This window comes from Myotis nattereri, assembly GCF_964212035.1.
Source record: "Myotis nattereri genome assembly, chromosome: 6".
Taxonomy (NCBI): domain Eukaryota; kingdom Metazoa; phylum Chordata; class Mammalia; order Chiroptera; family Vespertilionidae; genus Myotis; species Myotis nattereri.
Genome location: NC_138081.1, coordinates 34,293,651 through 34,306,067, shown reverse-complemented (window position 1 = coordinate 34,306,067; position 12,417 = coordinate 34,293,651). Strand labels below are relative to the sequence as shown.

General features: G+C 41.6%; 1 protein-coding gene across 1 annotated transcript in view; it reads right to left on the bottom strand.

The window, feature by feature from the left end:
* FAM135A (family with sequence similarity 135 member A) overlaps positions 1 to 12,417 on the bottom strand; it is a 102,378-nt gene that overhangs the window by 73,770 nt on the left and 16,191 nt on the right. Inside the window, exon 2 of the mRNA XM_081094484.1 lies at positions 12,118 to 12,197. Coding sequence (XP_080950610.1) covers positions 12,118 to 12,197 — 80 coding nt within the window. The remainder of the gene's footprint in view (positions 1 to 12,117; positions 12,198 to 12,417) is intronic.

Sequence of the window (12,417 nt, the reverse complement as noted above, 5' to 3'; positions counted from 1 at the left end):
CTTGAAATAAAAATATAAATTAAAGTTAGAAGAAAAACAAGGTATGCTTATATGTGGAATCTAAATCAAAACAAAACAGGAAGAGACTCAGATACAGAGAACAAACTGGTGGCTGCAGGGGTGATGGGCAAAAGAAGTGCAGGGGATTAGGAGGTATAAACTTACAATTATAAAATAAGTCATGGGAATGTAATGTAAAGCATCAGGAATATAGTCAATAATATTGTAATAACTTTGTATGGTGATTAAAGGTGAGTAAACTTTATCTTGGTGGTCATTTCATAATGTACATAAATACTAAATCAATGTCATATACCTGAAACTTATATAATATTATATGTAAGGGGTGGGCAAACTTTTTGACTCCGGGGCCACAATGGGTTCTTAAACTAGACCGGAGGGCTGGAACAAAAGCATAGATGGAGTGTTTGTGTGAACTAATATAAATTCAAAGTAAACATCATTACATAAAAGGGTACGGTCTTTTTTTTTTTTAGTTTTATTCATTTCAAGCGGGCCAGATCCGGCCCGCGGGCCGTAGTTTGCCCACGGCTGTTATATGTCAATTATACTTCAAAAAAAGAAGAAAATTGAGGCATGTATAAAAAGTATAAAGAAAATCCAAGTTGCAATAATTTAATTAAAAAGTATGCAACCTCTTAACTTTTTCTGGAATGATGTTATAAAAATACACATACATACAAATAATGTTTCCACATGAACACTAAAATTAGATATTAAGGAAGTCTACTGTTTTCCAAACCTAGGCTTCTCTTTTAAAGACTAGTGTGTGACATAAGCAATTTATTTTTAAAAAACACTTCCTTTTTATACACTAGTAAACTATCAGATCATTGACATTTCACAGTCAATAAAATATAGTTGATAATATCAGAAACTAGAAACTGAACTGGTAACAATGACGTAATCTGGACTTACTCCTATCTAATAAAAGACAAAAAGGGTAATTAACCGTACCTTCGCTACGCTTCCCATTGGCTAATCAGGGCGATAGGCAAATTAACTGCCAACAAAGATGGCGGCCGGCAGCCACGCAGCTGAAGCGAACAGGAGGCTTGCTTGCTCCAGTGATGGAGGAAGCCAAGGTTCTCTGCCTGCTGCGGCTCGGCTCTGAGCCTGAAAGCAACAATGTTTTAATTATAGAAGCTAAACAAACCCCAGACATCTGCTTTCAGCTGGCCGCGGCCTCAGAGCTGGGAGCGCCAGTGACGGCAACAATGTTTCAATTATAAAAGGTAAATAAATCTCAGGATAAAAAGAAAAAAAGGATAGGCTGGGACCTTCAGTTGCTGGCCAGCCTGAAAACAACCCTCAGCCACTCACCCAGCCTGGCCAGGCACCCCAGTGGGGACCCCCACCCTAAAAGGGGGTGTGGCCAGACTGAAAACAGCCATCAGCCCCTCATCCAGGTTGGCCAGGCACCCCAGTGGGGACCCCCACCCTGAAGGGGGTGTGACCAGCTGCAAACAGGCATCAGCCCCTCTCCCAGGCTGGCCAGGCACCCAAGCGGGACCCCCACCCTGATCTGGGACACCCTTCAGGGCAAACCAGCCGACCCCACCCATGTCCCAGGCCTCTATCCTATATAGTAAAAGGGTAATATGCAAACTGACCCTAACAGCAAAGACTGGGAATGACTGGTCACTATTACACACACTGACCACCAGGGGGCAGACGCTCAATGCAGGAGCTGCCCTCTAGTGGTCAGTGCGCTCCCACATGGGGGAGCTCTGCTCAGCCACAAGCCAGGCTGATAGCTGCCAGTACAGCAGTGGTGGTGGGAGCCTCTCCTGCCTCCTCAGCAGCGCTTAGGATGTCTGACTGAAGCTTAGGCCTGCTCCCCGCTGGCAAGTGGACATTTCCCGAGGGCTACCGGGCTGCTAGAGGGATGTCTGATTGCCATCTTAGGCCCAATCCCCGGGGGAGCAGGCCTAAGCCAGCAGGTGGTCATCCCCCGAGGGGTCCCAGACTGCAAGAGGGCACAGGCTGGGCTGAGGGACCCCTCACCACCGAGTGCACAAATTTTTGTGCACCAGGCCTTTAGTATAACTAATAAAAACCAAAATCACAGTGCTCAGGAAATGCACTTAAAAAAAAAATACTTTGAGTATTTCTGAAACACTATGTGTCATAATGTCAAAATAACACTGCTTTGTAAATGACACTAATTACATATAATATTTCTGCCATACAAATAACCTAGAAAGATCTCAAACAACCCAACCTAACATTTGACTGAACCACGAAGAAACAGAAAAATCTAAACAGAACAATAATGAGTATAAAGATTAAATCAAAAATCTTCCACCACAGAGAAGTCCAGGAGCAGATGGCTTCACTGGTGAATGCTACCAAACACTTAAAGAAGAATAAATACCAATCCTTCTCAAACTCTTTAAAAAACTGATTAAAAGGAATAGTTGCAAACTCATTTTACAAGGCCAGCACTACCTTGACATGTAAGGCAGATAAAGACATAACAAGAAACTACATGCCAATATCTACACTAATAAAAGAGAAACATGGTAATTAGTGTCACTCCGCTACCCTTCCCATTGGCTAATCCCCCTGTCACTCACAGAGTAGGGCGGAGATATGCAAATTAACTGGCAGCCAAGATGGCGGCCGGCAGCCAGGCAGCTGATGCGAACAGGGAGGCTTGCTTGCTTCAGGAGAACTCCAACGTTCCCCGCCTGACTTGCCGGCCTCTCAGCTGCAAATCTCAGCAACTATGTTGCGAATAAAGAAGCTAAAAAACCCCCAGAAACCTGCTTTACTCAGCGGAGCTTCAGCCAGCCGGACTGCAACATTGTATCCAATACAGACAGTAAACAAAGGCCGGAAACCTGTTTTCAGCAGCCGAGGCCTCAGAGCTAAAGCTGGCCCAGGATAAAAAAAAAAAAAAAGAAAAAACGGAGCGGTTGGGAGCTTCAGTCCGAGCCTGAAAACAGCCCTCAGCCCCTCAGCCAGACTGGCCAGGCACCCCAGTGGGGATCCCCACCCTGAAGGGTGTGTGACCAGCTGCAAACAGCCATCATCCCCTCACCCAGACTGGCCAGGCACCCCAGTGGGGACCCCCACCCTGATCCAGGACACCCTTCAGGGCAAACCAGCCAGCCCCACCCATGCACCAGGCCTCTATAGTAAAAGGGTAATATGCCTCCCAGCACTGGGATCAGCGGAGCTGAGAGGCCTCCCGGCACCGGGATCAGCATGACAGGGGGCAGCGCCCAAACCCCTGATCGCCCTGCAGCTGTGTGTGTGACAGGGGGTGGGGCCCCAAACCCCCCGCCCCCCACAGGCCCGGCTCTGTGTGTGATGGGGTAGAGCCATAACCTCCCCATTGGCCCTGCCCTGAGTGTGACAGTGGCGGCGCCCCAACCACCTGATCGGCCCTGCTCTGTGGGTGATAGAGCCAACCCCCCCCCGCCCCCCCACGGGCCCTGCTCTGTGTGTGATGGGGTAGAGTCATAACCTCCCCATCTGCCCTGCCCTGAGTGTGACAGTGGCATCGCCCCAAACCCCTGATTGGCCCTGCTCTGTGGGTGATAGAGGGCGGCGCCCCAACCCCCTGATCCGCCCTGCCCTGAGTGTGACAGGGGGCGGTGGCCCAACTCCCCTATCGGCCCTACTCTGTGAGTGACAGGGGGGAGCTCCCCAACCCCCTGATTGACCCTGCTCTGTGCATGACAGGGTATGGAGCCCCAATCCCCGATGGGCCCTGCTCTGTGCGTGACAGGGGGTGGCACTGCAACCTCCCCATCGACCCTGCCTTGAGTGTGACGGGGCGGTGCCCCAACCCCCCATCGGCCGTACCCTGAGCATGACTGAGGGTGGCATCGCAACCTCCCAATCTGCCCTGCTCTGTGCATGACAGGGGGCGGCGCCCCAACTCCCCAATCGGCCCTGCTCTGAGGCCGACCAGGGGCTGCACCTAGGGATTGGGCCTGCCTTCTGCCACCCGGGAGTAGGCCTAAGCCAGCATGTCGTTATCTCCCGAGGGGTCCCAGACTGAGAGAGGGCACAGGCCGGTCTGAGGGACTCCCCCTTCCCCCAAGGGCACAAATTTTTGTGCACCGGGCCTCTAGTCCTTAATAAACACTGATGCAAAAATCCAACAAAATACTAGCAAACCAAATGCAAGAGCACATTAAATGGATCATACAATGTAATCAAGTGGGATTTACTCCTGAGATGCAAGGATAGCTTGACATATGCAAATCAATGAACATGATATAGCCCTGGCACATGTGTCTCGGTTGGTTGGGCATTGTCCCATGCACTTAAGGGTTGCCAGTTTGATTCCTGGTCAGGGCACATGCCTGGGTTATGGACTCAATCCCTGTTTGGGGGCATGCAGAAGGCAGCCGTTCAATGTTTTGCTCTCACATAGATATTTCTCTCTCTTTTCCCTTACCTCTCTCTCTAAAAAAAAAAAAATCAATAAAAATATATTAAAAAAAGAAATACTTGTATTGGGAAGTGTGTTAAAAATATACATATATGGCCAAAACCAGTTTGGCTCAGTGGATAGAGCGTCGGCCTGCGGACTGAAGGGTCCCAGGTTCGATTCCGGTCAAGGGCATGTACCTGGGTTGCAGGCATATCCCCAGTGGGAGATGTGCAGGAGGCAGCTGATCGATGTTTCTCTCTCATCGATGTTTCTGGCTCTCTATCTCTCTCCCTTCCTCTCTGTAAAAAATCAATAAAATATATTAAAAAAAAAATAAAGGCATCCTATCAAAGACGGTGTGTGCACATATTATATAAAAAAAATATATACATATATGATATGACACATAAACAAAATGAAGAATAAAAATCATTTTGTCATCTCAATAGATGCAGAAAAAGCAATTGATAAAATTCAACATACTTTAAAAAAATGTTTTTTTAAAGTTGATTTTGGGGAGAGGAAGGGAAAGGGAGAGAAAGAAACATCGGTGAGAGAGAGAGAGACATGGATCAGCTGCCTCCTGCATGCCCCCCACTGGGGATCAAGCCCAGAATCCAGGTATGTGCTCTAACATGAATCAAACTGGTGATATTCTGGTGTATGGGACAATCCTCAACCAACTGAGTCACACTGGTGAGGGTTCAACATACCTTGATGATAAAAGCTCACAATAAGTTAGGAATAGAAGAAATGTACTTCAACGTAATAGAGGCCATATATGGCAGATCCTTAGCTAACATCATGCTCAACAGTGAAAAGTTGAAAGTGTTCTTCTAAAGCAGGGGTGAGGAACATAAGGCCTGAGAAATCATTTGGTCTGGCCCTGCAAAGGCATTAGGGGTGAGTTGAGTGTTTGACCAAATATAGCAGGCTAATTTTAAGTTGATAATTTTGTATGGCCTATGAATGATATTATAAATATCCAAATGGTCCTTGGCAGCAAAAAGGTTCCCCACCCCTGTTCTAAAATTAGGAACAAGATAAGAATACCAACTTTCACCACTTCTAATGCAACTTAGCACTGGAAGTCCTAGCCACAGCAAATTGGCAATAAAAAGAAATTAGAAGTATCTAAAGAAGCAAGAATGTCACTATTTGCAAATGACACGATCTTATATATTGAAAACCCTAAAGACTCCACCAAAAAACTGTTAGACTTAATTAACAAATTCAGTAAAACTGCAGGATACTAACTCAACGAAGATCAGCTGCATTTCTATACACTTAACAATGACCTACTCAAAAGAGAAATTAAGAAAGCAATCCCATTTACAACAGATCCAAAAACAATAAAATATTAGAAATAAATCTAACCAAGGAGATGGAAGACCTTTATACTGAAAACCATAAGATATTAATGAAAGAAATTGAATAAATACAAATAAATGACCCAGGCAGCATGGCTCAGTGGTTGAGCATCAACCTATGAACCAGTAGGTCATGGTTCAATTCCCGGTCAGGGCACATAGAAGAATCAATAATGAATGCATAAATAAGCGGAACAACAAACTCGTGTTTCTGTTTCTCTCTTTCTCTCTGTCTCTCTCTCTAATAAACAAACAAAGAAATAAAACTATACACACAGGGTAAAAGCTCCTTGACACTGGTCTTGACATTGATCTTGGCAATGATTATTTGAACTGGACACCAAAAACAAAGGCAAAAATTAAACAAATAGGACTACATCAAACTAAAAAACTTCTACACAGCAAAGGATAACATCAATAAAATGAAAAGGCAACCTACCTGGGAGAAAATATGTGTGACTCATATATCTGATAAGGGGTTAATATTCAAAATATATTAAAAAAGCATAAAATTCAATAGAAAAAAACCACACACCAAAAAATCTGATGAAAATGGAAGATTAATTAAATAGATATGTTTGCAAAGACATACAAATGGCCATCATATACCTAAAAAAGATGCTCAGCATCACTACTTACAGAAAATGTAAATCAAAGCCACAAAGAGAGACACCTTACACCTGTAAGAATGGCTATTATTAACAAGTCAAGAGATAGCAAGTGTTGGTGAGAATGTGGAGAAATGGAACCCTTGTGCACTGTTGCTGGGAATGCAGATTGGTGTAGCCACAATGGAAACAACATGAGGTTTTAAAAAAATTAAAAACAGAACTACCAGGGAAATGGTACCTGAAGGAGAGGGCGAGCAAAGTGGTGGTGCAATAGTCGGCACAGAGTGGCGGTGCTACGCTTAGTTAGCCTGGTTTTGCGGCAGGGCGTGAGGCAAAAAAAGAGATTCTCCATGGATGGAATTTGGTTGAAATGAAAATAGTAAAAATAAAAAAGGACAGAAGAATTAAAAGCCAACAGCTTCTTCTGTTTCAATAAAATAAAGACTTATGGTTAAGGCTATACCTTTCCAGATAGTCCAACAGCTAAATCACCAGTTTCCAAGGGCATGTGCACCACCTATGGAAAACACTGAATCCATGCACACACATCAGATGTCCTTGACAACTCATCCCACCATACCCCTGCACAAAATTTGCTGCAGCAGCAGGCTATGAAGGCAACCACTGTGCTTCTTTTCATTACCAAGTAGATATAGTATCCCTGACAACAAAACAGAGGACATAAGTATCTCTTCACAGTATCATGGCCAGCTGAGACCACGCTAAGAAAATCAGCTTGCCTACATGAAGACCCCTTCTCTTCTCGGGTAGCCAGGATTTAAAGGAGAAACACTGACCTGTGCCACTAGTAAGTGACTAACTTTTACACACTGAACTGGTCCTGAGAACTGAGATGTCTTCTTTATAAGTGAAGACTGTACAATATAATCTCAAAGAATTACACAGTGGTGCAAGCCAGAGGTGTACTGTGTGTGTAACAGACTGAGAAATAGACAAGTTAATCTTGTTGAAAGGTTTTTCATCTTTTGTTCTATTTGCCAATGTTAGTGTTTTGCTGGCTTCAATTGTTACCTTTTTCTGGTTCCTTCTTTTCTATTCTTATGGGTTCCAGAAATCCCTCTCCTGACAGAATCAGAAAGAAGAAAATGCTAACTACTTAAATGAGAGTTCTGGGGAAGAGTGGGATTCCTCTGAAGAAGGAGATCCTGGGTGTCCAACCTGACATCTCCGGAGAGTCTTGCCTGGCAGGATAAGTTCCTTTTAAAATATTCAACTACTTGGAAACCTTTAAATCCTAATTCCTGGTTATATCCTGCTAAACTCTTAGATCCAAGCACACCGGTCTATATACCATATTTTTCTGTTTATAAAACACCCCCATGTATAAGACGCCCCCCACTTTTCCAACCTAAAATTAAGAAATCAATATTTTAAACATTTTGCTGGTTTTCCTCTTAAGGCCTTCTTTTTTGGCATCTTAAGGAGTTGTTCTTCCTGTTTTCTCCACTGTCTGATCATATACTCAGTGGGAGGAGATCCAAATTTTCCCTGCAGCTCTATTTCCATGTTCTTTTGCACAGCTGATTACATTCAGTTTGATTTTTGCAGAGTAAGACAATCACTTACTGGTATTTATCTTTTTATTTTTTGACATCTTTATGGGCTCAGAACGCTCTGGTCCCTGTTGGATCTGCACACTCTTCACTTCCACCTCCAATCATGGCATCAGCTGATGTCAGTAACAATAAAGCTTGTGATTGGAAGAAGCCTGTTTGACAAGGTATGGGCAGCTATGCACCCTCGCAGCTCCCTCTTGGGCTGACTTCCGTGTATAAGACACCCCTAGATTTTCAAACTAACGATTTTAGAAAAAAATAGTGTCTTATACACGAAAAAATAAGGTATTGTGAGAGAGAGAGGTCTAAGACTCTCCCATTGCTTCCTTTGTGTATCCAAACTGGAACCAATTCCTGAGTGGCCACCTCTGGCTTCTTGTGGAGTACCACCTTTACAAAAGCTGCTGTCAAGTCCCAGCCGGCTTTCCAGAGATCAAGCCACTCTAAGTGGAGCACTGCAATTAGCCACCAAACAGTTAAGCTGAACCTTATACAGTGGTGCAAGCCAGAGGCTAGAATGAAGCCACTCCCATCCCTGAATTCCTACAACAGATCCCTAATTCATGTGTTTCTGGTTGTTGCTGTGGCTGATTAACTAAAACAGTTAAGGAAACAACCTACACTGAACCTATCAACGCCACTTACTCTTACAATGACTTCCAAAAGGCAGTTAACAAACTCCTAACTGCATCCCTGTAAAGATCCACCATTTGCTCTGATATCCTCTGTGCTTCTAACTGAGAAAGTAGTACAAGTTACACAGCCCAGAGCTGAGAAAGGTATGCCCTGTCCTGACAAGCTGAATATCTATCCAAGAGGCCTATCACTCAACTATAGAAAATATGCATTATGAGCACTCACTCTGATAGAGCCTGTGGATAAAATGAGAACTTCAATAGAGAATTAGTCAAAAGGGGCAATGTTGCAAAAAATTAATTGACTATTCTCCACATTCGGTTCTCCCCCCAATTTATTATGCCTAACTGAATGGACTCTAACTAGGTTATCTAATGATTAATGGGAAGGAAAAGGTAAGCTACTACCTCTTTTGTTACCCAACCTTCATAACAGCCATTGTGGAAAGTGAGAGGCTAGCTACTCTCAAAAATACCTTCCTAAGCAAACTCTTCTCTGACATTGATTTTTAAGGAGTTAGTTGAATTAAACTGAATAACATGACAAAAGAAAATGGTGGGAATATGATTTATCTCCCAGCTTTTATATGGATAGGTCTACATATGGCATTAAACAGGTACCTGGTTCTATAGAAAATATATTTCCTGCATCTTCTCACTCAAACTTTAGTCAAGAGGAAATAAAACATATTCCAAAAGACCAAAGAAAAAGGATTATTAAGAGAGCATTTATATTTTCTATACTAACTGCTAGTGGATTAAAATATTTCAGTCTATGTTTCCTGGAGCAGCACTTAATGCACTTTCCTATCCGCTGCAAACTTTCCAGGATTGCTTCTAACTTTAAAGAAACTTACTATGGAAAGTCTCAGCCTAATATGACCTGAAATTAGAATTTTTTTAGTATCATTGTTTTCCTACATAGATTCACTTTAGATCTCTCTGAACAAGAAAGCGTATGTACTCTTGTAAATAAGTCCTGCAGTGTTTATTTAGATGAGTCAAAATGTAGAAGTCAACATAAATAAAATGCATGAGACAGTTAGGTCTTTCTACACACCTATAATAAAGAGTGAAACCTGTGTATGATCCTGGTTAACTGGACATTTAAAGGTTTCAGAAAATAGATTGTGAAAGATTTATCATATGCCCCTTATTTTAGTTTTGCTTTTTCCTATTCTCTATAACTAAGTGCTGTCTACAATGTGGCGTCAAAACCTTAAAGCATTAATAGAATCATAAATTCTATAAATGTGTAGTAACTTTAGGAGAAAGAAGGATGTTTATAACCTAACTAGAGGCCCAGTGCACAAAATTCATGAAAGGGGCTCAGCCCTTGCAGCCAGGGTGGCTTGCCTTGGTCCTCACAGCCCTGGCTTGGTCCGGAAGTTCGTTTGGCTGTCTGGTCTAATTAGCATATTACACTTCTATTACTGTAGAAGATGAATATTTCTGCTGAGCCTTAGTAGTCTTAAGGAAAAAAAGGAGGGGATTGCAACAGGTAGAAAAAATATTTGTTAGTGGAAAATTACTGAACTGAAACCAAATCATACTGTATTGTAACTGAATGTTATCAGAAACTGTTACTAGGTAGATGTTTTCTATGAAACTGGTTTTTAAAATGTTACAACCTGTTTTTTGAGGTGGGAAAGGGGAAAGATGGGGATAGAGTATAAACAACAACAAAAAATAGAACTACCATATAATTCAGCAAGCCCACACATGGTTATATATTTGAAAGAAACAAAATCTGTATCTCAAAGAGAAATCTGCACTCCCATGATGATCGTTGCAGCATTATTCACAATAACCAAAATAGGACAATAACCTAAGTGTCTGTCAGTGGATGACTAGGTAAAGAAAATGTGGTATACTAGTATATACACGGTGGAATATTATTCACCCATTAGAAAGATGAAAATCTAAGATAAATAAGTTTATTATTTCATTTTCTAACTGCAAAGAATAAAATAGTATACTATAGCCCTGTCCAGTTTGTCTTAGTGGCTAGAGTGTTGGCCCACACTCATATATATGGAGTCCCCCAAAAATGTATACACACTTTGAATGATGATAAAGTCAGTGTTTATTAACATATAGTTCATTTTCAAAATTTAAAAGAATCTATAGAAATGCATACATTTTTTTGTTAATGCCTGTTTTCAAACTGATGGCCATTCTGGTCCAGGCACTGCTGATAACTTAAAGAAATGGAATCTCAAACATCAAGAAGCATTTTGTTCGGTATTTGTGTACCCTCAATTCATCGACTGTTGCCAGTTTTGTACCGTAAACTTTATCTTCTATGTATCCCTGTAAAAAAAGTCTAGTGGCACTTTAGGATAAACTTTCTTTGTTCAAAGCTTAATCTAGTTTCACCCATTATTTCAAATCAGTTAAACCTGCAAAGAGGTGAAAATTAAATAAGATAACAAGCGTTAAAGTGTGTATACATTTTTTTGAGACACCCTCTATCAGTGATGGCGAACCTGTGACACGCGAACTCATTTTTTTGGTTGATTTTTCTTTGTTAAATGGCATTTAAATATATAAAATAAATATCAAAAATATAAATCTTTGTTTTACTATGGTTGCAAATATCAAAAAATTTCTATATGTGACACGGCTCCAGAGTTAAGTTAGGGTTTTTCAAAATGCTGATACACATAGGTTCGCCATCACTGCCCTATATTTTTGTTGTTACTGTTTTTTTGTTAATCCTCATTGGAAGCTATTTTTTCCATTGATTTTTAGAAGAGCAGAAGGGAGAGAGGAGGTGGGAAAAGAGAGAGACAGACAGAGACAGAGACAAAGAGAGAGAGAGAGAAAGTGAGAGATCACCATGAGAGAGACAGATGGATTGGTTGCCTCCCACATGCACTCCAACCGGGGGCCAGGATGGAACCTGTGACCTGCAACCCAGGCATGTGCCCCTGACTGGACCGACACTCTAACCACTGAGAACACGGGCCAGGAATCACTGTATATTTTTCTTTTCTTTTTTTGTTAATCCTCACCTAAGGATATTTTTCCATTGAATTTTAGAGGTATTGGAAGGGAGGGGGAGAAACAGAAAGAAACATCCATGTGAAAGAGGCACATCAACTGGTTGCCTCCCACATGCAAGCAAGGTACATGCCCTTGACCAGAATTGAACCCGGGACTCTTCAGTTCGTGGGCTGACATTCTATCCACTAAGCCAAACTGGGCTCAATGTATATTTTTTAAATTACATTTCAGTACTTAGGTTTTTCTCCCTGGAAATTTCACATACATTTCTTTTTTTCATTTGCTCATGGTAAGAGAGCTAAGAGGGAAACAAGTAACCTATAAGCAAGCCTGTTTGACTAAAAGTCTTAAATATATTTCTTATAAGAGGTATAATGATGCTCTTTGGTATCTTGTATTTGTACAAAATAATTATGAAAAGTCATTGGCTAATATAATGTTTCAGATCCTTTTTTTTTTTAAGTTGACAATATTCCTTGTTTAAAATATTACTTGGCTTACCTGTTGCATGAAACAAACTAGCTTCTACCCTGTGGGGAACTCTTGGTGGAATTTTCATAGATGCACGAATCTGGTAAAAACTAAGCAAAAGAGACAAATAAACCATTTCAAAAAACATTTAAAATATGCAATGTCCCAATTTCTATACAGTTATACATACTAAAGTAATAAAGTTGGTCTGCTAATATCAGTCTCCCATAACATTTACTATTGGTAGAAAACAAAGTATGAGATCCACAGATCAAATATTAGTGTGGGATAAAACCCAAAGGGAAATCAGTATATTTAAAGATAAATGGG